A 27,766-nucleotide genomic window follows, 5' to 3' on the forward strand; every position below is an offset into this window, starting at 1 on the left:
GTCCGCCTGCCGATGCAGGGGACGCGGGTTCGTGCCCCGGTCCGGGAGGATCCCACAAGCCACGGAGCGGCTGGGCCCGTGAGCCATGGCCGCTGAGCCTGCGCGTCCGGTGTGCTCCGCGGCGGGAGAGACCACAACAGTGAGAGGCCCACGTACCACCAAAAAAAAAAAAACAAAAAACAAAAAACAAAAACTATTGAAATTTTCATGGAATTCTGGACGTTCTACACATACTTAAGGGCTAAATCAATACTTTCAAATACAATGATTAAAATAAGTTGTGATGTGTAATGCACAACTCGACAACACCATTCTGCTGCCAGGCTACCATCCTTGTACAAGTTATGAAAGAAGCCTTGCTGACACACCCACTGAGAAGTCACCTTCCTCTCAAACGTTTCTTGGTGCTACGCTGCTGGGCCTTTCTGAGACGGGTCCTCGATCTGCAGACGCCTGACACTGCCACTGCGACTTCACCAGGCCCAGCTCAGTGACGCTGTCAGGACAAGGTCTGCAGCGGAATTTTCTGAGCTGTAAAGAGATCTTCGGCCAGTGAGGGGAGCCGCTGGTTTGGTCTATGAGTGGCTCTAAATACTGCTGTGGTTCAGACTCTCACAGTTCTTCACTCTCTGAAGCCTGTCTATTTCTTAACTGCTTCAAGATGCCCACATGTGATGAAAAAGAGATGAAAAGTGGGTTAATTACAGTAACTATATGTCTAACACCACTGTAAAGACACACTTTTTTACACAATTATTTTTAACTGAACTTGAAGGTGTTTATTGCATTCTATTTTTGGTGGAAAAAACGTCACATACGTGTGTTTAGCCCAACCTTGTGAAATACACAAAGTGCAGCTGGGGACGAGCATTTTCTACAGCTAGTCCTCTCCTGAGGACTCAGTCGTGAACTGCTCCACTGGAGTGAAGTCTTTCTTGCAGCAGCCGGGCACCAAGTCTAACGTTTATTAATTTTCTCCTTTCAGTATAGGCAGCAACTCACCATTTTCTTTCAGTTCCTAAAAATAAAAAAGGAAACAATAATATCATGCATACGTATATATAAAAGATGAAAACATCTAAACAATGAAAGATCGCATCTATATCAGAGAACCCAAAGAAACACCTTATTGGATGAAAACTCCAGTCCACCAACACACTTGAACAAAGGATCATGCCATAAAAACTGGGTGCACTATCACAGTACAAAATTAAAGTTAAAAGGCATTCTAAAACGAACACCAACAGATTTTTTAGCATTAGCGAATACAGCAAAAGGGGAAAATGATGAGGCTTCCTATTTAAACAATAGCAATAAACAGGGAAAACGAACTTTGAGTGACTGAAAAATGAAACGCTGTGATATTAAGGTCCACTCAGATACAATGCACATGACACCTGCGGCCCTACAGGTGGTAAACAGGCTTCACTATTTCAACCAAACTTGGAAAAGCCATGGTACTAGTACGTAAATGTAAAGTTCAAACTGTTAAAGAGATGAAGTAATTCAGAAAGTTTTTTGTGCCTATCTTTCAGATCTAAAATATGGAATACAGCCATCAAGTTTCAAACATGACCATGGAGGATAAATAAGATTTTCTAGTTTAAAGTAAACACTTAATTTGATAGAACATTTCAGGTTCTTCCTAAGCTGCATGAACATCAATGAATAAAACCACTAAAATCCACTCACACTGCTCTCTGGATTGAACCCAAATAGGCATGATCCTGTCACACAAACTCAGACAGCAAGGTCTTGGGATCTTCTACCCATTTAACAAGCAGACGTCCAGCTACACCAAAAGGCCAAACAGGGCCTCTCAGAGCACACGACTCAGAAGCAGCAGCAGGCCACGCGGCAAGGTGGGTGGGCCGGGTGGCCCTCAGGTGGAATCTGGCCACGGCTCCCTGGCTGCGACAGGGCAGACAGCTCCCCTAACTTCTGTCCATTTCCTCACCCGATGGAGGAGACGCGGCGGCCTACACGAAGAGCCAGAGGGGCCTGCCTGGCGTGGCGCAGGCCCTTCGGATGCTGCTGTGACTGTGAGCCAGTGGGTTAAACAGCAACGGATCTAAATATTCTGCCTCTCAACTGTTTCTGCATCCAAACAATCTGCGGTGATGAACCATTAGCCCTTTGGAGGTAACGGTAACACACTGTGTGCATGTTAACCAGCAAATGTTTTCCTCAGGACACTGGCCTGTGGAGTCACTGAGTCTCCGAGCCGTTCATTCTTTCAGTAGCCACTCAACCACCAAAACGGCGTTCACGGCTCCTGCTGAGCGCAGTCAGGATTAACCCGCTGGCAACACAGCTGAGGCTTGAAGTTGGGGGTCTCCAACCCCTGGGCCACGGACCGGTACCAGTACGAGGCCTGTTAGGAACCGGGCCGCACAGCAGGAGGCGAGCGGCGGACGAGCGAGCGAAGCCTCACCTGCCACTCCCCATCGCTCGCGTCACCGCCTGAGCCACCCAGCCCCGCCCCCGGTCCGTGGAAAAACTGTCTTCCACGAAACCAGCCCCTGGTGCCAAAAAGGTTGGAGACCGCTGCTTTAAGTGACCTAAAGGTGAAGAACTGCCCTCTGACAGAAACAGACCAAAATGGCAACCTAACAACTATTCCCAGTTATCTTCTCAAAGAAAAATGTTAACACTATCGCACGTTTCCAAATGTGTAAGTTCTTAGCAGGTGAACACAGAAAGTCATATAACGAACACCCTGTTATATACCTAAGAAGAAGTTGCCCGTGCAGCTCAGCTTTAGAATTAAATGAGATTTATTGATTGTATCTCCCCAAGAGCTACCAGTGGCTGAGGTACAGGCCATCAAACATTCAGACAAGAACAGGCTCAAGGGTATTCTGGTCGGAAGACAGTTTGTGTCTTACAAAAATAAAAAATAGATATAAGATAACGAATGCAGATCTATTTTTGCTGCCTCAGGGCTATTCAAAAGCCACTGTGTTAAACCTTTTTTTTCCCCTCCAGGAATGAGACAGTTTATTGGGGAAATGCCTCACTGGCTTGCTCAAGAAGTGTGATGTCAAACCTGGAACTGGACAGGAGACAAAATCTGGGCAGATGAAACTGTGGCCCTGTGTTCAGAAAACCTACCGGCACTCAGGGCTGGGCCAGAGGTCTTTCACGGTACAAAAGCATGAGTTAAAAACTTTCATTTTATAACTAGAGACAGCAGTACTTACCACTCGCTTTCCACTTAAGATACCAGGGATCTGACCTCAGGGAAAATCCTCTAACCGGCGAGGCCGAGGAGGGCCTGAGCCCCGGCAGTTCCACCACCCGCCTTTCGTGAAGGCTGGCGCTTCTGGAGCAGAGCCCTGCATTCCTGCCCAGGCCCTCCTGTGCCCACCCACTGCCACCCTCCTCCCACACCATGACGCCCAGGGTGGGCCTGGGTCAGGGGTAGGGTTTAAGGACGTGAAAGCTGCAGCTGCCCTCTGGGGTCCTGGGCTAATCAGGAGAGCACCGGAGCACACAGGTGCTACCAGGAAAGGGTGCCCTAAGTTCTGGACTTGAAATTCTATAAGAAAAGTCATGTTCGTTTAAAATTCAGTTAGAATTTACTTAAAGCAAACCAAAGAAGGAAATTCATCATTAAAGACATGTAAGAAACAGCGTCCTTGAAACACGCTTACGATCTGACAGAGCTCTCCAGTGTTCTAGCATCTGAGAATCAAAGGGGGACTTGGAGATGACCTCAAGTCTCGGGGACACAGCCAGCAGGTCCAGGCCGACACTAAGTCTCAGGCCCTCGGGCCCTTAGCCCGGTGCTCTTCACGCCATCACCAAAGTGCATGTGAGTAAAGCAAAATAAAATGACACCAGAAAACAACATAATTACGATAATATAAATAGAAAAGGACAGGAGAACTTCAGGAGCAGGGGCAGAGCGAACACTTCTGGCCGGAAAGACTCTGTAAGTGACTCACAGAGAAAGGCCCTGAAGGGTACAGAAAGCATACTTCAGTATGAGATATGCAAGGAAATGCAAAGCAGAGACAGGGTGAAGGAAAGCTGAAACGTGGAAGAACTTAGTACAGTGTGAATAAATCAAGTTCTGAGCTCGGCCACACCCTGAGCCACTCTGAATGCCCAGTCACACTTCAGACCCTGGTCAGCAGTCCCTCAAGAGCTGGAGGAGGTTGTGAAAGGACCCAGCGTGGCAGGAAAGGCCACACAGTAAGGGGGCTGATTTGCCCGGATGAGGTGAGAGCTGAGAGAACGACAGATATTATGGTCGTAAAGATGGTAATGCTGGTCTAGAAGTGATTAGATATGAGGCCAAGAAAGAACATCGAGGACAACCCCAATGAAATAATTTTCAAACGCGCCCGGGTTTTCAGTTCTCTGGGCTCCCAGACGAACGAATCCCAACCTCACCTTAACGATGTCCAATCCTCCAACAAGCTCCCCTTTCACATACAGCTGAGGGTATGTCGGCCAATTGGAGTAAGTTTTTAATCCTTGCCGAACCTACGGAAACAACAGGGACCCTGAAACCTTCCTGTCAGATTAGGATTAAATGATAATCCTAACGATTAAAACTAAGATAAAGGACAAAACATAAAACACAGAACTTACTTCTTCATCCTCCAAGATATCAAATGTCTCATATTCAACACTACAAAAAAGGAGAAAACATTTTAACAAGAAATACAGTTTTAGACAAAAATTATAAGAACTATTTGGTGTTCCAAAAGGTCAAGAAAAGTAAAACTATTTTGTTGCTAACAAAATTTACTGTGGAAACATAGAAATGATTTTACTTCTTAATCTGTCAGGTACTACACAGAATAAGTCATCCCAAGAAACGAATTTATCTGGAGTTTTCTCTACACAGTGTCAGGTCAGACAGGGGTCGGCGACCTTTCTGTAAAGGGTGAGGCAGTAAACATCTCGGCCCTGCGAGCCATACAGCCTCTGCTCCAACCACTCACCTCTGCTGTGAAACACAGAAGCAGCCAGACAAGGCAGAGGTGAAAGGACAGTGTTTCAATAAAACTCGATTTACGTAAGTAGGCGGCCAGTTGCAGTTTGCCAAGTTCAGGCTAGACTCAGCGTTCATGCAGGCCTGTCGTTAACACCCTCGCTCCATTTCCAGCCCCCTCGGCACTGCTGCTTCCTAACCTACTGGCAGCTGCTTAGGGTGCAGGAGGGAGCAGCCCTGCTGGTGCCCATGGATGGAGGCTGGGGGCTCACCAGCTGGGAAAAAAAACTGCCAACCAACTCTACCCTCTGCAGACGTGCTTTCCACACAGCAATAAACTTTATCACAGAACACACACGCTATACTTTCTTTTTCTTTTTAATTATTTATTTTTGGCTGCGTTGGGTCTTCGTTGTTGCGCGCAGGCTTTCTCTAGCTGCGGCAAGCAGGGGCTACTCTTAGTTGCGGTGCACAGGCTTCTCATTGCAGTGGCTTCTCTTGCCGCGGAGCTCTAGGTGCGCAGGCTTCAGTAGTTGTGACTCATGGGCTCAGCAGTTGTGGCTCACGGGCTCTAGAGCGCAGGCTCAGTAGTTGTGGCACACGGGCTTAGTTGCTCCGTGGCACGTGCGATCTTCCCGGACCAGGGATCAAACCCATGTCTCCTGCACTGGCAGACGGATTCCTAACCACTGCGCCACCAGGGCAGTCCCACGTGCTATTTTCAATATGCACGAAACCAGTGAAAGTGTTGTGGCTTTATGCCATGTAATGAACACTACTTGTATAATAAATTAATGAAAATTCAACCACATCTACTCGGGGAGGATTTCATTACAAGGTGGTCAAAGAATTAGTAAGAATGTAAGATTGAATTCCTGCAGGGAGACTGTGGGTACACGTGCAATTCCAAAAATTGGCCAAAGAAAATGCCACATATAAAGAAACAAATTTTGTCTTCCATAAAACCAAAACCATCTTCATAGGGAAATATTGTTTACTGAGTGACCACATTCCAAAGAAGACTGTCCACGATGCAGGAAACAGTCAAAAACATAACCTGACAGGATAATCAGCAGCAAGTACCAAAAAAGGAATGTTTGAAAGAAGAGCAAAAAAGATTAAAAAAAAAAAGAATCACCCAATGTAAGTCTCCCTTCAAGTTTAACTAAGGACGCAGATCTCCTAATTGACACAGTACAATACAAATATGAGTTCTGGAATTATCTATAAAGGATCTAAGAAGTGCTGGGCCTAAATGTACATAGGTATACAGAGTCACAGCAGCCCATATGTCTCCTAGAAGTTCACTGTAAAGGGTGCTTTTCACACCCAATACACACTAGGTACTCAGCCCCTCAAGGCACACATATTTTGGCTAGGGAAGGAACAGACAAGTGCAAGAATGGAGGAAAGGGGCTTCCCTGGTGGCGCAGTGGTTGAGAGTCCGCCTGCCGATGCAGGAGACCATGGTTCGTGCCCCAGTCTGCGAAGATCCCACATGCCGCGGAGCGGCTGGGCCCATGAGCCAAGGCTGCTGAGACTGTGCGTCCGGAGCCTGTGCTCCGCAACAGGAGAGGCCACAGCAGTGAGAGGCCCGCGTACCGCAAAAAAAAAAAAAAAAAAAAAAAAACGAAAGAATGGAGGAAAGGAATAAAGCGCCAGGAGCTTCCTCCACATTCTAATGGCTCTCAGCAAGACCGCGGGCCACCCAAGTTAACAGACCCTGGGAGGCGTTTAGCCAGTCTCGAGCCGGGAGGGCACTCTCTCCCAAAGAAGGCGCTCCACTGGGGGTTAACTGGTGCTTCCAATCCAATGACGATTAGACAGACATGGGACAGAAAGTCAAGTTATGGAGACTTTCCACCAAATACTTGAGCGGTGATGGGCCTAGGGTTGTCCTACCCTGGCCTCAGGACCTGAGGGGACACACTGGCACTAGGGAGAGGTGGCCTGAGGGCAACTGACTGGGATCTGTGGCAGAGGGAAGACAGAGAAAGGGGGCGTAAAAAAACAACCAAAGCCAAGCCGGCCTCTCCTACATCCTGGGGCGGGGTGAAAACAAGGCAGCTGGAGGCCACAGGACAAAAGCAACTAGACTCTCCTCTGTGAAATGTCACAATCATTTGAAGAGAACAACTGTGTTTCTTCTTTGGTCCCTAAAGTTGTATTTGAACCTGTGCTACTCTACCCTGCCCAAGAATGCCCAAATGCTTCAGAGATGACTTTCCGTGTCACTTCACAGGGTCGGCTAGTCTATTTAAAGCTACGGTTAGGGGCTTCCCTGGTGGCGCAGTGGTTGGGGGTCCGCCTGCCGATGCAGGGGATGCGGGTTCGTGCCCCGGTCCGGGAGGATCCCATGTGCCGCGGAGCGGCTGGGCCCGTGAGCCATGGCCGCTGAGCCTGCGCGTCCGGAGCCTGTGCTCCGCAACGGGAGAGGCCACAGCAGTGAGAGGCCCACGTACCGCAAAAAAAAAAAAAAAAAAAAAAGCTACGTTTAGAATCCTTACAATATTGAAAAGAAGCAGTTGAGAAATAATAAGGAAGAAAGATAAGCAGAAACATTTGACAACCCCATAGAACATGTGCTAAGTATCTCCAAACAAGTGGTTTGGTGTTTTCGTTTTTCTTTTAATAAATTTATTTATTTTATTTATTTATTTCTGGCTGCGTTGGGTCTTCGTTGCTGCGCACGGGCTTTCTCTAGCTGCAGCGAGCAGGGGCTACTCTTCGTTGCGGTGCGCAGGCTTCTCATTGCTGTGGCTTCTCTTGTTGCGGAGCACAGGCTCTAGGCGTGTGGGCTTCAGTAGTTGTGGCACGTGGGCTCAGTAGTTGTGGCACACGGCGGGCTCTAGAGCGCAGGCTCAGTAGTTGTGGCTCACGGGCTTAGCTGCTCCGCGGCCTGTGAGACCTTCCCAGACCAGGGCTCGAACCCGTGTCCCCTGCACCGGCAGGCGGATTCTTAACCACTGCGCCACCAGGGAAGTCCCAAGTGGTTTGGTTTTTAACCACAAAACTCAACTACAATTTTCTTACCCGGCAGCTTCATCACTACGGAGAGCAAAAGCATGAGCTCTGCAATTTAATTTACCCTATTTCTCAGATCCAGACAATGGATCCTAATATGTATCCTATCAGTTTCATGAACTATTTGGAAACTAGAATATTTTTTTAAAGAAAATTAAAAACCTATAATACACTTTCCCTAAAATATCTTTATGCATGGTAAGAACTCAGTTATCAAGTTTCCTCTGGGAAAGTAGACAAAGAGTTATTCTGATGACTGCCAGAATACCTCCTCTATGTTACCGATAGGTTGGACACTGGCCAGAAAATTCTATTGTAGTCTAAGCTAAAGCATTCGCACAACGTTAGAGCAAAAATAAATAGATAAAAATATATGAACAGATATAACAACTGAAAAGCATCAGTGGCAGAACTGAAAAGTTAGCATTTCTTAAAACATACCATTTGAAAACAAGATTTACTTACCCAGTACTATTTAGTATTTCCAGAATCTGTCTGCTGAAGCCACACTTAGCTTCCTAAATTTAGAAAAAAACCAATTTTAGGATGAACTGCATTTCCCACACAGCCCACTAGCATGGTTGTATCTAATGCTCTGTCAAGGGGGACAGCACCTGCAGAAGGCAGCCACCTCCCAGGGCCTCTTCACATCAAGAGCCGTCAGAGGAATAAGACCTGCACCTTCAGGACTGACCCATCCAGACGTCGTCCGAGACGCACAGCCCCTAGACTTACCTCGGTTTGTAACCACTGGAGATGACCCGTGCTCTAACATTATAACCTTTGTGGTCAGAAAGGTCCTGAGTTAAACCCTGAGGCTTCTGCTGCCCCTTCTCTATTTCACTCAGACGGCCTCAACTCCACCTTTCTGCAATGATTAGGGTCATTGTTTTCCTACTCCCAACTGGGCTTCTACTCCCACTTTTTAAATCTACCTTTACACTACAGAGCACCAAACTTTTCTGAGGTTATGGGAAAATCTTACAGTTTTTTTCACGCCCCAGGATTCCAACTCCCAATCCTTTGGGAAAGACCTGGCACCACATAAACACCTTAACTGCACTAATGATTCTGTTCCCAGAATTTATGCATACTTCCTGGGCTTCGAGGAAAAAAAGGATAAAAATCTGCTTTAAATAACCACCAAAAAGATTAAAAAAAGGTATAACGCGGGAAGTAGAGAACCAAACTGCACACTCCAGGAGTCGACAGCAGCTAACAGAACCAGTCCAGTGTTAACAGTGCTGACCACGTTAGCTGACAAAGTTTGGCAGCAGGAAGAAATGCACCCCACTGAGATTTGATGATAAAGTCAAGCAAAATGTAGATCACTTTGTTTGATCTCCATAAGCACCAACTGAGGCCTGGATAACTTCCTGCTACCACTACAGCTTCATTAGCTAAAGCCAGGAAAAAAAGATTTAAGTGTCCCCTTGCTGCAGGTAACATCAAAAGAAATTTAAAATAAAACCATTTTTTAGTTCTTTACCTGTTTGTTTCCTTTCATAAAGAGCATCACAGAAGCTTTATTTGTCAGTACTTTGAGCCTGAAGAGAGAAAATGGATATAAAACGGCTCAGCTAAATTACTAAACAGCACTGTCACTCTGCTTCATGAGCAGCGAACATCTTTGAGGGAGAGCAGGATGAGGGTCCACAGCTTTGAGTGGCATTAAACAAGCAAACGCACTGACATTTTCCTTTATTTCACTGTCTCCCTGAGCCACTGTAAAACACAATATGGCTTTTTAAGGCAATGAGTGTGCCTTCAAGTTGCAAGTTAAGCCCATCAACTCACAGAACTAAAAAAATAATAACCAACTCAATAAGGAATTGTTCAGTAAGGGACCTACACACTGAGCCCACCCAGAATTTCCAGAACTAGACGTTTGTGTCCCTTTCCCATCATGAGGCCCGCATGGCTCTACACTCTTCACGCCCACAAGGTCCCAACTGGAGGGAGAAGCGCTAAATCTTGGAGCACCAACCAACACCAGCTGCTAAAATCAAATGCTCTCGTCTTGACTTTATGTTTGGTACTTTATACCATCTTTCAAACCTCATGATCTAACTGCTGTCAGGAATGCTAACCATCTACATGCAGCCTAGAGCCCAGTAACGACTCTCAGCAACAGCCCGCAGCAGGACAACAGGCTGCTGAAGGGCCTCTAGGCCCCAGTGGACAATGGTGGTCACAGCACTGTGTTCTCCTCCTTCCACGTGCTCTGGATCATTCATGGCTCCAAATCTCCTCAGAGAAAAAAGGTATCACAAACGAGACACACCAATCATGCACAAAGCTACGTCACACACATGTTCATGTGGTACAATCAGCTAATTCTCAGAAAGACCCCAATCACGCACCTGGAGACCCAACTACCGGGATCCAGGGAACCAAACAGGTCCCTCTGTCCCACCCAGAGACATGGCCAAGCCCAGGAACTCAGGCTCCTGCACTCTGCTTTCCAGGAGCCCTTTAAATTTTTACTCAAAATATACTGGATATTACTTTCTATGTAATTCTAGCCAGTTATCTTCTGGTGTCTGAAACCACAGGAGACAAAAATGCAGCACATGAGGAAAAGAGAGAGAAGGTCTGATGAAGACAGGGACAAAAACAACAGCAAAAGTGTATTCAACACAGAGGAAAATAAACGGAAAGCAAATACAAGTGTATCTGTAAAAAGAAATTAGAAAAAGCACAGCAGTCTTCTGAGGCCACACAGCCTCCATGGCCGCCAGGCCGCACAGCAGAAACCCAACTGGAGACACCAGAGCATCAAAGGAACCAGGGGCAGCACTTTCTACCCACAAGGCAGTACAGGCGCCAATCATGTGAGAAAATGTGGCACTTAAAGGTCAGCTCGACATATATGCAAACTATGAGGACTACTTCATGAATCAGAAACAGATAAATGAGGTGTTTATTATTAAACACTTTTAGAAAATCTCAAAATGTTAAATGATAAGAAAATTACAACAGGAAGTTTTTACCTTACAAAGTCAAGCCCCGACTAGGAATGGCTGATATGCTGCTGTATTTCAAAATAAATTGCTTTTTAACCCTCTACATTAATTAATATTTATTACATTTAAAATCCTAACTTTAAGTCTTCCTACTGGCCAAAGCCCAAACTTTCTATTAGATAAAGTCTCTGAAAGCAGATTGAGATCCTTCATAAAACTAAAAGAGATTTTACCGCTCTAAAATCTCCTCACATTTTTAAATTACCAGTTCTTCGAAAGGCAGTGAGAATTCCCCCAAGTGTTTACACACGAACTCCATGCACAGCATCTGCTTTCCACACTCAACCACTTTTCACAGCGTTCTACCAGGATAGTGACAGCAACAGAAGAAAACACAAGTAAGCCAGCTTTAGGCTGTGAGCAGGAACCGCTACTAAAACCTGAACGCCAAGACAACTGGATCCCAGCTCCGAAATGGAGAGAACTAAAATTTGGTCGTTCCATGGTGACAATGACATTTCTATCAAACAAAGACTATCCTCCACATAATCATTAAATCGGTACAAAATTTTCTCCATCCAAATCAGACCTTCCCAAGTCTGCATGACTAGTTTGCAAATGACACAATTATGACTTTGGCATATAAAAGCAAATCTCTGATTTCTACACAGAAAGAGTAATGCAAAGACTGAAAATTTAAAAATGTTTTTAAAATAATAGCAGACTGAAACTTTTAAAACGCTTACCTTTCCTCTAACTTGGGGGCTTTGGGGCAAATTGTATCTAGTTCTTTAGATGCTTCTAGCTCCTAAAATAAACATACATGTAAGTTTAAGAAACATTTATGATAACATAAATCTCCTTGTTCATGCCATAATATAAAATATTAATGAATCATCTCATCAGAAATACTTCGTATTTATTTCAGATTCATATTCATAAAGGTAGAACCTTAAGAAATTCATACTTTAGATTTAATACAGCACTTATAAAAGTATGCTTAAATATGAAAATTCTTTATAAGGTCTAGTCTTCTCAAGTCTAACCTTAATTATATCAAGTCCTCCTATGAGCTCTCCAGAAACATAGAGCTGGGGATAGGTGGGCCAATTGGAATAGGTTTTGAGGCCCTGACGAACTTCTTCATCTGAGAAGATATCGAAGCTGCTAAACTGAATATTATGTTTGTTAAGAATTTCCACCATCTGCTTGCTGAAACCTGCGTACAGAGAAAGAAAATCAAGAACTTAACTTCTCTCTCAAATACACACAATTTTAAATTAATTCAGATTACATGTTATCTACTGAACATAGATGCCTGCCTCTATTTTATCAATGATTTAATTAGCATGGCTGAATAGTATGTAATGAGGAAGCAAAGTCCAAGAACCCCTTCTCTGACGCTGAACCACATCACATGCTCAGGTATGGCTTAACTTTTTAAAGTATCATGAGTTTAAACAAACAAACAAAAACAAAGTATGTTTATTTATCGAAGTTCCTCTTCAATATTAGGTATTTTTGTTGTAGGAAAAACAGTACTGGCCAAAAAGCAGAGACCTCAAGCCCCAGCACCAGCTCCATTCACCAAGGGGAGGCACAGTTCAGGCCTGGACAGCCACCTCTGCCCCCCTGCACTTTCCCATCAATCAGGGGACTGACATGGATGCCCAGACAGTCCCTCCCAGCTCTGCTGTTCTGTGAATCTATGAGAATCAACACTGGGTGGAGGAAAAAACTCTACAATTGTTATTTTTAACTAGTACTTGACCATACCTGGAAACCCAATTCTGTTTGCTTTCTACTGCCCTTTTACTACTTCCTGTGTACCCATTTCAATAGTTCTCAATTTTCATCATCCCTAAACAGAATAAATTAAAAATCAAGAAGCAGTGTGTTCTCTTTTAGTCTAGAATGGATATAGCACATTGAATTTCAGAGCTATCTTCTCTGTTGTTATACATGAACTGTCAGCAGACTGCTGGTATCCTTTCTCATCTGGTGTCATAACTTGACAGTTTCTTTTCTAAAACTATTTATATTCCCCAAAGTATGTAATGTGATTTTTTTTTTACCTCACTGTAGTGACAATCTTATGTTCCATGATTTGATTATACTTTTTTTTGTTCTGTACTTTTTTGACATCATTTTCTTATTATGACATTAGTACTGAAGAATAAGAGTGTGAATATCAGTCTTTTATAAACCTATTAGTCTTGTCTGAAAAGAGAGTATTTTTCTTTCTATAAGCTCATTCTTCCCCATTGTTTTTCAATACTCTGTACTCTACTCTTTCACATTCCATCATTCTTCTTTTCAAACAGTCGTAATCCGCTGGAAAATAACCTTCAGATTCAAAATTCCTGGAAGATTTAACAGCATCTGCAATTATTTTTAAATAAAATCAAACCACGAAATTCAGTATAAAATTAACTGTATGAAGAGGCTTTACCTGATGTCCTGCAAAAAGCACTTTTACCATTAAAACACGGATCTATTACTGGCTCCAGACATTTTTAGATCTGCCGTTCATTGAGATGAAGTACCAGTATTTATTTGTATAGCACATAAGTTGCTTTTCCTACAACTGAAGTGTTAAGTTCATGTACAGCCCGAAGTAAAACACTGATTCTGAAATTTTTCATTCATCTGGGAGTTCATTAGTAAACAGCTAACGGCTGATTGCTGATAGTTATTCTGTTGCCAATATATTAACTCACTTCTACTGTAACGGGCTGAGAAAAAGCTTTATTTTTGCTTTAGGCAATTACATGCAGACTAGAAAGACTGATTGGTAGAGTTGCATTTTTAAGGGTTAAAGAGGCAGACTGGAATGTTATGCTTAAGGATAAAATAGTGAGAAGGCTTTATTCTAATAACAAAATGTTTACACCCACTTTTTTTAGGAAAAATTCATGCATGCAATAAAAATATTTAAAAGTAGAAAAACCACGTTTAACTGTCCCAGAACCACCATTTCTACCCACAATCATTTCTGCTCATGACAGAAGACATGAATAAGGAGCCTAACTGTCCCACTACGTAACAACAACGAGACCCTAAAGAACACTGTGGAACCTGCAATGTTTTTGTGTCTGATTTAAAAAGTAAAACAGTTAGATGACTCTCACTGCAGGAGAAATTTTTGCACTGTGGTTCAAATACCTTTTGCTTTGCTAAAAGCTTTGTTAGTAGAAATAGATACAAGAATTCCCAAATAACTTGATTAACCTGCATGTTGAAGGATTTATCATTCTGTTTAAAAAGATGTACATCTCAGCTCTTCTTGAAAATCATCCTAAAACATGAGAGCCCTCTCTTTCCTGTCCTCCTGAGCAGCACAGAATAAGGATAATCTAATTCTTTGACGACTGAGACCCTATCAACATGTCAGGCTCCTAATACACCATACCATTCTCTAGGTAGAGCCCAAAAGTGAAGGTCGAGAAGACAGAGATGTGCAATGTGCAGGGGCTCGGCTGAGTCCAAGTAGATTCCAGGGCAGACCCCGAAACGGCTTTCAAGGTCTCCTTGATGCAAAATTTAAATGTTATTCATTCATGTTTTTCTGATTAACTGAAAGCAAGGTGGGGGCCCACTAATGAAAAATCAAGTGTAGCTCTACTCCACAACGGGCGTCCAAAGGGAGTAATGCATGTTACTGACGGTAGTGCTTTCAAAGTGAATGCTGTGCAAAATATGGAAATACCAGCCACTTGAGCTCGTAAGCACTGATGGCCATTCTTTTATAAAGGAGGCTCTGCCTACGCCTCATCTCTAACATACCACCAGAAAAGCAAAAATAATTGTCCACTAAACAGGCTCAGAAAGGAAGAGGGTGAAAGTCGTGTACATTCCTGTAAAAGAACAGTTTGAAGATAAAGGCAGTTTGTGTAGCAGTGCACACAGAAAAGGACAAACAGAATCAGAGCAGCATCAGTGAAGGAAGCAGCAGGGCACAGTCACAATAAAAGACTCCCAATTAATCCTTAAGTAGATGTTTTTTCAAAGAATACCAAAACTCTAAAATAATCTATTTACTACATGTGATAGAAAGACATGATGTAACAGAAACCAAAATACTGGGAAACAGAAAAGCCTATTAAAGTGTAGTTATAAAAATTATAAACAATAAAATAAGTACTTGTACGGAATGAAACTGTTTATAATATGTATCGAAATATTTTTTTAACTCCCCAAGTATTTATCTAAATGTCTATAATACAGCGTTTTTTCCTATTGCTCTGAAATGTTTCAAAGTTTCTTTTTTATTCTACCTCGTTATTTGTACAGTCTTCCAAATGTCACTCAGACGGTTAATATAAAAATGACTAGAAATACATCATAAATCCAGTCTAATGAAAAGGTAAGCAGAAAAATGATTATTTCTAAGTATAATTCTAATTTATTTGAATAATCATATAACATCTGAACTGAAAAGGCTCTCCAAGACTGGCTCCAACCCCCAACACCCAAAGAAGAAGTGAAGTCACACGGAAAGTAACTGATTTGTACCTCAAGTTATCAAGGCAGGTGGCAGGCATAGGGGCAGTTAGGACTGCAGCTCACCTGTCGTGACATCTAGTCTGCTAGGCTTTCCAGTGTATCTATCACCTTCCCCTCTGCTGCCTCAGAATACCTTCCCTAAGCTTCAGTTTTTACCAGCTGCCAATTTCATTAGGTTATTATTCAGAAACGATTAAGAGAACACTACTGTTCATTCCCAAAGGAAATAATACTCTACTGGTTTTACTGTAGGTTTCCTGTGTATAACCTGTCTCACCGGTTCCTCCACATCTTACAACCAGTTCTACGGCACTTCAGGCTTCAATGAAGGCATTAAATAAAATCCACTGGACTGATTTAAGTCCCTGTTATTAGGTCACCACATAAAGTACCAGAAGTGATTTTCATGCCTGATGGGAGAAATTGAACCAGCTGCAACATCCATTAAAAACCAACAACCAAAACACAGAGACTATCTGTTGCTATCTTTGGTTAACTCTAGTATAGACTAAGTTAGCCTTTCAATACACAAACAGCAGGCATCTGACATGGAAATACTGGCAAGGAAAATTTTCAAGCATAACTGAAAGAAAAAGGAACCATTTCTTTATCTTCCTAAGACAGAATTCATCATGAAACTTTACGTTTACAACTAGACTGTTCCATACTTTAATATGTAATTTGCTAACTATACAGGGAAGAATTTACAATTAACTTTATATTGGAAGCTTGGCTATATTGTAAAGTCACACTGGCCATGCCGTAATCACATCAATAACACACTCAACTTTCCTGCCACCTGTCTTAATAAATCCCTCCTGTGCAGTTGAAACAAACATGCATCACCAAAAGGCATTAAATGCTCCATTATGCAGCATAATAATGTTGTACAAGGCACAGAAAAAAGAAAACAACGTAACCCCAATACCAGAGGGGCCAAATAACTCTGAGACTTACTCAAGGACAAAATTCCAAGCATACCTGTGGTAAGACAATAAGAGTGACTATAAGCCACAGAAGTGGGAATCTTTAAATTATGAGCAGCTACAAATTGGAATTGACATCAATGGTGAATAATACAGTCATGAGACGTTGACAGAAAACAGAAGTACACCGGGTAGACACAGGAACACTACTGCAATTCTGTACATTTTCAAACTGCTGAATCTGGACTATGTGAATAAAAGGAGGCTGCCAAGAAAGAGAGGTAAGTGTTAAGAGCAAAATTAACTGAACAGCCCAAAAGCCCATTAATGGAGACAGCAGTCTGGCAGCCGGAACCTAATCCCAACTCTGCTACCCAGTGACCCGAGCAAGTCACCTTCACTGGGACTTAGGTAGTAGACAACAAAGATTTTGAATCAGATGATTTCCAAGATGCCTTTTGGTTCCAACATTCTCCAAGTCTACATTGCAAACGAGTTCTCACACCTGATTATAGAATCTCCTGGGAGTTATAACGTGTCCCACTCTTCTAAGGGTGTCTGAACACAAGTATCAGATATATGGCGCAGCCTGCACAGAGCGCACCGCCTCAACTGCGCCCCTCCCGGTGAGTATCCTCCGAGCAGCCCCTTACCGCAGCGCGGCTCCTGAGGAGTTCCCTTCATGAACAACATGCAGCGGGCAGCGTGAGTTAACTTCTTCAGGCGAAGGCTGAGGTCTTCCTTCGGGTGCTCATTACCACTGGGTGGGAAGGAGCCGCTAGACGCATGTCGTTGAACCTTTTTAGTCAACTCTGGGGCATGGGCACCATCTAATCGGTCCATTTTCTGAGAATTCTAAAGTTAAAAAAGTCATTTAGAGTATGTGTGCATTTCTTCATCATCTCTGTATTTCAGGCTCTAAAATTACAACGAGCACAAATCCATAGCTCTAGCCAGTTTTTAAAGAGGTCAACATCATCACTGGAAAAGTTTTTTAAACTCTGATTACAGATTACCTGCTATGCATCTCAATTTTAGAAATAAATAATTTTCTTCTTTCTTTTTAGGAACATACTAGGAAAACGGCACTACTTCTCAAACCAGGTCAGAAAGGATTTCCCCACCCTCGCTGGGATCAAATCTACTCTTAAGTATAAATGAGGTACCTGGGGGACCATGCTAACACCCAGAGGTACCCTGAAGCACTGATTTGCACCCACTTCCTAAAGGAGTCATTAATCAAACCAGAACCAGCCAGATGTTTCATTACGTCCAGGCACATGCCCCAAACAACCAACTTCTGACCCAACTCAGGGAACATGCTGGGTTTACAACCATGTATCTAGAATTTTTCTCCAATCCTGGTGGCTGGACCTCCACAGTCCATGCCCCTTTTCCAGGACCCCTAAGGCCAAGTAAACAATGAGACTACAAGAAGGGCAAAGCCAGGAGCAAGCAAATGCCTAATGTTTAGGGAGCAGGGGAGAGGGCAAAGGAACCAGCACAGACAGCCCGTGGCCCACTGCAGGCAGACGACCTCTTCTGCCATCTTATCCTTACCTTGAAAAACAGAAAGGTGGGAACAGAATTAATTTCATATTTTTCAGATACTTCAGGAACAGCTTCAGCTTCCAACTTTAAAATAAAAGAATTTAAGCGTGATTATAAAAAGATCCTTTTTTACTACTTCAATATGTAAATCAGTTTCACATGCATTATCCCTTCAAGTAGTTGATGTTTTTTAAAGAGTATGGTACAAAAGTTTATGACACATTTACATTTAAATGAGACTCACTGGGCTGGCATGTCATCCACTGAGTCTGCAGTATCCAAACAGGTTCAGAGGTTTTTATTTTGTTGCACATTTCAAAAGATGCCTGGAGGCTGTGAATAAAATTTTTGGTGCACTAGTGACCTAGTAAATTTTCAATCATATGCAGCTACGACTATATTGAAATCCATAAATCACTGACCCCAGTTATGTCATGATTACAGTGCTTATTTTCTGCCCACAGCAATTCTTGCTGTTTGCTCTATTGACTAATTTCAAGAGGCAGTACATCATGACTGACAGTTCCAGCCTTCTGCAAATTATGAAGCAAAAAGGAGTATTTCTTCAATAAACTATTGATGTCTGATAAATTTTACTTTTAACTCCTGCAAGGCTGTTGGACCCAAAGCAGATACCTTGCTAGGTTACTTGCTTCTGGGTCTATTCATACATTTAAGTGCATTTTAAATAAGATGACCACACTGTATTCGACAATTTCCTTGAAGCCCTTCAACAAGATCTGATGTGGTATCTGATACATAAGCTTAAACAGTATTTAGTAACGCCCTTTCTAAACAATTAAAACACAATTACCTCAAGCTTTTTACTTGGACTTTCTAAACTGTATACTTCGAGAAAGACTGAGATACATTGTATCTTTCCCTCAGGGGACTGTCAATGTAATATAAACTCTGAAAACCAATAAAAATCTAAATTCACACTATACCTGTAGGAAATAAAATTTATTGATAAATTCTACTGCTAAAGAGTTGAAACTATATACACTGCATTCTTTCAGGAGTGAAAGACCCCCACCGGGCTGGAGACACTATTTTTGTCTGGAGCCCTAGCCCATCAAACGGGCGGCAGTGACAAAGCGGGAAGCAGCCGTCTGTCTTTGGCGTGTGTCTCCAGCCCATGCACCCTTGGGTGCTCTCTTATCACCTTAATTCTCGTTTCTTTACAACGCCCTTTCTAAACAATATTTTAAATTATTTTCATTCTCCATTGTGAAAAATTATATACATTTTAAAGTCGATGTCAAATGTACAATAAAACTGAAAAAAGAACAAAGAGAAGGTAAAGCACTTGGAGACAGCTATTTAGAAGAGACTCTTTCTAAGATATAAGAAACTTCTGTGCCATATTCCTTCATACAGTTCCACACTCAGACCAAAGAAGAGCACAAAGGTGATGACAAAGGCAGCGCATCACTGTCTGTCTTTCGGCTAACATCTGGTGAGTGCCCACCACACACTGGGCACTGACTGGGCCAGGCTCAGTGAAGATCCCCATCGTTGGCACTCCTGGATTCTAACAGAAAAGTAATACAAATCAAAAACCAGGTAACACTAAGTAGAAACAAGATAATAGAGTTTTAAACCAGAACAAAACAAGCAGCATCCTGACTCATACAATCAAATTCCTATATGCTTTTGAAACTTGATCTCTTCTCACATTCCCGCTGGTTTCCAGTAGGGTCCCTTACTGACAACTCTTCTGGGAAGCAAACGATGCTCTTGAAATTCCTGCTGAAGCCAGGAGGATCGTTACACGTGCCTCCCTTAAATGAGCTCCCAGAAGACGAGATCTTAATAAGACACAGGCAACGGTGACAGGCAAATCCTCCTGAGCCTGGGCCAGGAGCACCATTAAAGGCAAAGCCGTTCCCCAGAATATCAAGGGCACCTGAAGTCCGAAACCTTCACAACACTAAAACTCTTTAGAAATACTTCCGTTGGATGTAAGACAACATAACCGTTAATAACAATGGAAGCAGAAGATAAATGTATAAATACTAAAATTTTTTAATTTTAATTTTCTTCTGCATTCCGAAGAGACCAAAGATGGCCAATAAGAGCTAATACCTTCCTTGGAGGCCTGCTCTGTGCCATAAACCACGACATGCCTTTACATGAGAGCACCTAGACCTGTCACAGCCTGGGAAGTATGGGGCATGTAATCATCTCAGCTTCACAGGGAGCCAGGTAAAGAGGTCACTCCAGACACAGTTAATAAGCAGCAGGACTGAGAAACAAACCCATGTTTGTTTGACTACAAAGCCTGTGCTTTTTTCACTATACTAGGTTAACTTTTCTACTAAAACAATCAAACAAGAAATAGTCAAATTTCAAAGATAGGACTTATACATGACTTCAGGACAAAACAGACACGAATACTTCCAGAATGGATTCCCAGCCGGAAGGCCTTTGGGGGAACCACGTGCTTCCTATACCGTGAATCTCAAACGTGGACCCTTCCCCACGCAGCGTGCTTTGTGTCTGTGGAGAAGGGGGAGGAGGGCAGGGAGATGTTACTAAAGCAAGATGAGTCCAGAGGAAGGGAATTCTGCATCATCTCCTTCAATTTACCAGGGTCACCACTGACCATCGTGATGATAATGGCTAACACCGTTCTAAGTACGTTCAGGCACTGAGTTCACTTAACCGTCACAGTAGGTACTATCTTAAGGAAGAAACTGGAACTTCAAGAGGCTAGGTAACACGGTCGAGAGCACACCACCGCTGGGCGGTGGAGCAAGGCAGTCTGGCTCCAGCCTCACTCTACTCTCCGCGGCCCTGCTGCCACTTCACCAGATCCAATGGTTATGCCTTTTTTCTTCACTTTACTGACCTTTCAGTACGGATGACCACACCCACTTTCTCTGATACCCTTCCCTTGGCTTTCTGTGGTTTCTTTTCCTCCAACTCTCAAAGACTGAATCCCTGGCTTCTTCCTTCACCTCTGGCCAACCACTACATGGCTACACATCCCAGGACTTGGTTCTGAGTCTGCTTCTCTCACCTACACTCATTTTCCCAGAGCGGTCTCATACAACCCCCTGCTCTAAGGAGCACCAATATGGTACTGCCACCCAAGTTCTCTCCAGGCCAGACCGCTCCTCTCGCCTCCAAGCCACACACTCGACATCTGCACTCAGATCCCTACTGGGTATCTCCCACTAAACCTGTTCCTCCCCAGGGCATCCCTATCTCATTTAAGCCATCTACTTGCTCGAATCAAAAAGGAGACAACCCTGACGAATTTTATTTCCTTCACTCCTGACATCCAATCCATCAACAGGTCTCCTTGGGTGCCCCCCTCCAAAATACAAGCCGACTCAGACCACGACATTACTTCAACATTCTCCCCACTAGTGTCCAAGGTATCTCTCACCTGGCCCAGTGAAATAGCCTCCTAACTAGTATACCTGCTTCTAGGCTGCACCCTTACCCCCTTCAAACCATTCTCCACATGGCAGCCACAGTAATCGACTTAGGAATCAGACTATGTCACTTCCACTGTAGCTGGAATAAAACCAAAACTTGACCACTGCCCACAAGGCCACTCGGCCCTTGCCTACCTCTCAACTTCATGTCAGAGCCTCTCCTCCTTCACTGTCCTCCAGCCCCACTGGCCAACTGCTGATCCTCTGAAGTCTGCACTTGCTAAGCCTCTACCTAAAAGCTCTCTCCCAGCTCTTCCAATGACTGCCACCTTCTCATTTTTTTAACTCTCACTTATTAGATACACCTTTTCAGCCCAACCTAAATAAAGCACCCCACCCACCCAAGTCCCCACCTTTCATAACCTGCCTATTCATTTCTTTTGCTGAACTTACTACCACCTGAAACTACCTTGGTACTATGTGTTACCCATTTACTGTCTGTACCTTTACTGTTCCACATTCCCAGCAACTAGCATACTGTGTGGCATATAATTAAGTGTTCAAGAAATAAATTTTGAACAGAATATTGAACTAACAGTGGTCACTATTCCTAAGCCAAAATGGGAATGACTACTTGCCAGTGGTGGCAATGAGCCTCCAAGGTTAAGGCCAGAATGATGAAACTCGACATTCCAGTATAAATCAGCTATATTTCAATAAAACAAGCAAACAAACAAAACCACCTGACATTCCGGGACATTCTGTCATACCTCCTACAGGGCTTCTTTCTGCCCTGTGACAAGATACAAAAGGAAAAATTTTCAAAATCAAATTCTTTATTTGTCAGATAGTCAAATATAAATTTCAAAATAGTATTTAAATTAACATTTTTGATAACTTTTTTTAACACTTTACCAAACTTAGCCCAGTAACAGCTAATAAACTATGTTAATTGTGGTATTATTTTATTACCAAGACAGCATCGATTAAAACTAGGATATTTTTAAGATGTAACAATTCTACTAGAATTATCTGAGAGACATCTTAGAGTTCCTAAAAAATGGAATCCTACACATGCTCTCTAAGATGCCGAATAAACTGATCAGTATTCTCTGCTCCCACCTGCACAAAGGAAAGCAATTTAAAACAAAAACAAAAATGAACAAACAACAACAAAAAAACATGGTAAGGTAAAGGTCCCTACCTCAAGTATCCCACCATCTAGTCAAGAAGCCAACAAAACGGGAATAAAATGACAGAGCAGATGAAGATACAAGATATTCCCCGACTAACAGTCCAAACAATGGCACAGACTAAGTTCGGAGAGAGAGGAAAGAGGGGGGGAAAAAAAAGCCATGGAGGTACACAAGAAAGACTTCACACAAAATGGATTTGATTTAAATCATCATGCTGTACACCTTAAATACACAAAATCTTTACTTAAAAAATAAAATAATAAAATCAACTACAAAATTTTAAAAATAAATTGCCACTCCTATTAAAAGATGGATTTGAGGGCTTCCCTGGTGGCGCAGTGGTTGAGAGTCCGCCTGCCGATGCAGGGGACATGGGTTCGTGCCCCGGTCTGGGAAGATCCCACAGGCTGCGGAGCGGCTTGGCCCGTGAGCCATGGCCGCTAAGCTTGCGCGTCCGGAGCCTGTGCTCCGCAACGGGAGAGGCCACAACAGTGAGAGGCCCGCGTACCGCAAAAAAAAAAAAAAAAAAAAAAGATGGATTTGACTTGGACCATGAATATGACTAGTGGTACCCAATTTCATGACCCAATACTATTCTTCCTCCTTCTCACCCCCTACCAGAAACTATCCTGAAATAGTCTATCTACCAAACAATTTGATTTAATGATAAACACGTATTCCCACTTTAAATGCTAACAAACTGACTTTACATAATTTGAAAAGCAACGGCACTTGATATTTTAATTAGCTGGTTAATTTTATTCTGAACAAACGAAGGTTTCTGTGAGACTTCCAGCAACAGGAATAACTCATGGATCTCCTCCAAGCCCCTGAAGGTGTGAGAACATCAGGGTGGGACACAGCCCCAGGACCTGACTGGACGTGGCAGCCGATGCAGGTGAGTGCAACCAGCACACGGCCTAAACATGGCACCAGGAAGGAGCACAGGTACTTTATTACCATATCATCAGTCCAGGAAGTGAAGGGATTCAGATGCAATACGTGTGAAAATCTTGCCTTTCAGCAACCTATTCCAATGAGCACAAACTACTGGGACCAAAAATGTATCCTAGCTTTTCTCCGGTATTATTTTACCATCTTCTACAAAATAAGGAATTGTTGATGATCACAAACTGTGATTAAAACCATCTATATAATGATTCTGTAAATCTAAGTCATAGAATGAACTAACCTCTTATACGTCAAAGTCAAAAATGCTGAATGATGGCTGTCATTTAAAAAAAAAAAAAAAAGACCAAGAAATCAAAAGAAACAGAGGGTGGTAGAACATCAATTCTATACCCTAGAAGTTTCACAAAGCTCTCACTGAGAAAGCTGTTTTGAAATGAACCACATGCCTCTTACTGGGAAATGCCAAGAGAGCTCTCAAATATTTTACCTCTCCTTGGCTGACTACTGTTCAGTACTGTGGCCTTTAAAAGTACCTACCTTCCAAATTCCACGCACATGATCTTTACCTTTGAGGATGTCTAAGCAAGAAAAACTATGCCACAGAATGAATTTGCAGAAAGTAACGACCTGGGCAAACTACCCACCTAAGCCCTGTCACCCTCTCCGTGAATGGCAGGTGCAGTTGGGTTCAGGTATCCCCAACAGATAAGGGCTTCCCAACCCTTGGCGTGCTGAGACACTTAAGCACTTGAACAACTTAAAGTCTCACTGCCAAGTTTGGTACCAATGTGAGAAGTAATTCTATAGTCACTTTAAATAAATCATTCAAATGGCACCTAAGAACAATGTGCTACTTAAACCAGTAACATTATACACATAAAAGCAGACTTACAACAATTAACATCATCTTGATTAATCTTATGATTGAATGTTTAATCATTCATTTCACTTGTAATCATTATCTTTTATCACTGACCAAACATGCAGTTTTAATGTTCCCTTCCATTATTTATATTGAACATTTTAGGGTTACATTCTAAGGTTTCATTACACATTTCATTGGAATTTTAAATAAGTCCTTAAATTTTAAAAAGCTAACCGTTATATTCATACTTGCTCTATCTGCATAAAGAAACACTGGAAGGATTCATGCAAAATTAATACAAGCAGCTACTTACGGGATGGGACAACAGGGCTGACAGGGGAAGGAGTGGGGCGGACCTTCTCAAAGTACATCTTTGTATACTGTTTTGATTTCTGAACCATCTAAGTGCAATACCTATTCAAAGCACACTTATTTATATAGAAACTGTCTGAAAATTGTATCACTCACTATACAAATGGATTAGTATGTTGGAATTCTGGGTCTTCAGTTTACATAAAAAGCAGCATACAAGCAATACAGTTGATGTCACTTTTAACCCCATATACAGGAATACTTGCCAACATATCCTCTGAACTCACAAACCCTGGTTTTAAAAAATAAGGCTTTGGGCTTCCCTGGTGGCACAGTGATTAAGAATCCGCCTGCCAATCCAGGGGACACTGGTTCGAGCCCTGGTCCGGGAAGATCCCACATGCCGCAGAGCAACTAAGCCCACGCACCACAACTACTGAGCCTACGCTCTAGAGCCCGCGAGCCACAACTACTGAGCCCCGCGTGCCACAACTACCGAAGCCCACACGCCTAGAGCCCGTGCTCCGCAACAAGAGAAGCCACCGCAACGAGAAGCCTATGCACCGCAACGAAGAGTAGCCCCTGCTCGCCACGAGAGGAAAGCCTGCACGTAGCAGCAAAGACCCAATACAGCCAAAAATAAATAAATAAATTTATTTTTAAAAAATAAAAATAAAGCTTTGGTTTCCTGTCTGCTTTTTTAAATACTAAGGATTCAGCTTTCTCCCTTCCCAAAATTTCATTTCTAAGATATTCAGTTCTTATTTTGGCCCTGCTGCTTAAATGAGTACTAAGTCCTGATTGATAATGTTAAATGTGCTTAAACCTAGTGAGCTAATCCAGTCACAACTCTCACTTTCCTAGTACTGTCTCTACCCAAGAAAGATACCAGGAATGCAGAGCATGCACAACAGGGTAAAAAAACAAAGGCAGCAAGGGACAGACTGGCTTCCTTTTCCTCTGCTTCCTGGCAGGTCAGAAGAACTCAGGTTCTCCTGCAGGTCTGCACCTCCCCGGTCCCGACAGCAACCTCCTCCTACTGCCCCGGTCCCTACAGCGGCCTTCACACACTCTTTCTTGAATCACTTTCCATGTCACACCTAGCTTTTCAATGAAGTAAGTCTTGTTACTACCTTTACTATATTAAAACCACAATTCCCCAAAATGAATGATCTCATCTGCTTTTTGCCCACGTAGACACTCCCCCAACTGCCATCCTGTCCTCCCAACCAAGCATGTGTCAGGGAAAGTGTGGTGAGTTTTACACCACTCGGTACTTGAAAAATGCAAAAACATTTTAAGATGTTTAAGAATAATCTACTGTGATCCCAACACCAGCTATGAACATGAGGAATCCCACACCAGTCCTCCCTTATATGTTAATAAAATGTAGTCTAACCCATAAATCAGAATTAAATTCTTAAAAGACATGACACTGAAAATACAGTACCTTCACAAATGAAACCTGGGGGTGTTCTCTGGCTAGCTCTGCCATGACGTCGTTCATCTGACCACACTGTGGAGCCCATGGTGCCCAGAAATGGACTACAAGGAGGGACCTGTAAATCCATAAAATGCAGTTTTTAAAAATACAGTAGCTTTAGAAATAAGCAAATACTGATGCAGATCAAATTCTATTAGCAAAGAAACCTGTACAAGGACCGCCTGAATTGTTTTTGTACTGCTAGAATCTTGTTATATTAAACACAGACAGAAATATAACAACTTGCAAGGTCTTGAGAATCTTTTGGATGAATTTCCAAGTTAATGATATTTCTTGAGTCAATACTTAGCTCACATGAAGTGGTTCTGAATATTCATCCACCTCAACTACTAGCCACGTAAATTAACTCTATTTTGAGACCCTTAGGAAAGAAAGATGGAAACTAGATCTCTGTAGTCAAGGCACAACGTTTGTGAAAAATGACTGCATATGCGTTACTACTACTCATGTTAGTATTTACTTTTTAGACATGGTACTGGGATGAAGTGACCATAGGAATAGAAATAAAATGTTGCAGGGCTTCCCTGGTGGCGCAGTGGTTGAGAGTCCGCCTGCCGATGCAGGGGACGCGGGTTCATGCCCCGGTCCGGGAAGATCCCACATGCCGCGGAGCGGCTGGGCCCGTAAGCCATGGCCGCTGAGCCTGCGCATCCGGAGCCTGTGCTCCGCAACGGGAGAGGCCACAACAGTGAGAGGCTCGCGTAGCACCAAAAAAAAAAAAATGTTGCAAATGAAGGTATATAAGCAGAAAACAAAGGGAAAAAAAGGGAGCTGCTTTTCACATACTTTTATTATGCTACAGAAGATTTTCTAAAAATCGATGACAGAATAGCAATTAATAAATTGTCAATGAAATTCTCAAGAATCTCAGTATGTACCTATCAACTATTTTCATATAAAATTATCTTGGCAAAGATATATTTAATTCTATCCTCATACCCAACTGAAAAACACTTCAGTTTTACAGAATTCCAAATTCAAATATAATCCCCCTTGACTACAAAAAAATCTGAAAACCCAGGAAGAAAATACATTGAAAAATGTTACACGGAGAAAGGAAACAAAGGACAACTAACCTTGCGCAAGGAAAGGAATAGAATACTTGGCTCATGTGAGCTAAGTATTGAGAGAAGGAGGAGCCTACCATGCAGTGTTGGGGGCCGGAAGCCGAGGGAGGCACTGGGGACTTCAGAGAGCTGGAGGCAGGATTTGGTGGCACTGGAGCACAGTCTAAATTTCAGTACCTGCAAGTTCCTGGCTTAGTGACTGATGGCTAGTGATAGCACTAGCCACGAATCACACTACAGAAGCTGCCAACCTGAGAGGAAAGGAAGTCTAGTGGGCTGTGATAGTCTGGAGCTCAGGAAAGAAGTCCATGCCTGATCTGCAGATCTGGGAATCAAGAAACAGCGCCGGCAGCATGCTCATCCATGCAGGAGGATAAAGAGGAGGCCGAGGGCAGAGCCTCTGGGGCTCATCAACACTAAGTTAGGACAGATGGCGGCAAAGGAGCCCTGGTGGTAGACCAGAGAAGGGACCTAAAAGACACACAGCAAGGTTCTAGGGTCTCCCAGAAGTCAAGAAGGAAGGAGAGACAATCATCAAATGCAGCAGGAAGGGCAACCAGCAACAGTGAGAGTTAAGTCCAGTGGACGACAGAAGCAGCG

General features: G+C 43.0%; 1 protein-coding gene across 2 annotated transcripts in view; it reads right to left on the reverse strand.

Annotated features, from left to right (window-relative positions):
• Nucleotides 1-753: 753 nt before the first annotated feature.
• GLRX3 (glutaredoxin 3) overlaps nucleotides 754-27,766 on the reverse strand; it is a 30,934-nt gene continuing 3,921 nt past the window's right edge. For both annotated transcript variants that reach the window (XM_067709024.1, XM_067709025.1), the window contains exons 2-11: nucleotides 26,046-26,154; nucleotides 17,931-18,005; nucleotides 17,024-17,225; nucleotides 11,985-12,157; nucleotides 11,685-11,746; nucleotides 9,462-9,519; nucleotides 8,438-8,490; nucleotides 4,603-4,642; nucleotides 4,402-4,494; nucleotides 754-1,018 (exon numbers count right to left, since the gene is read on the reverse strand). In XM_067709024.1, coding sequence (XP_067565125.1) covers nucleotides 968-1,018; nucleotides 4,402-4,494; nucleotides 4,603-4,642; nucleotides 8,438-8,490; nucleotides 9,462-9,519; nucleotides 11,685-11,746; nucleotides 11,985-12,157; nucleotides 17,024-17,225; nucleotides 17,931-18,005; nucleotides 26,046-26,154 — 916 coding nt within the window. In that variant the 3' untranslated portion in view covers nucleotides 754-967. The remainder of the gene's footprint in view (nucleotides 1,019-4,401; nucleotides 4,495-4,602; nucleotides 4,643-8,437; nucleotides 8,491-9,461; nucleotides 9,520-11,684; nucleotides 11,747-11,984; nucleotides 12,158-17,023; nucleotides 17,226-17,930; nucleotides 18,006-26,045; nucleotides 26,155-27,766) is intronic.

Source organism: Pseudorca crassidens, chromosome 16, assembly GCF_039906515.1.
Source record: "Pseudorca crassidens isolate mPseCra1 chromosome 16, mPseCra1.hap1, whole genome shotgun sequence".
NCBI lineage: Eukaryota > Metazoa > Chordata > Mammalia > Artiodactyla > Delphinidae > Pseudorca > Pseudorca crassidens.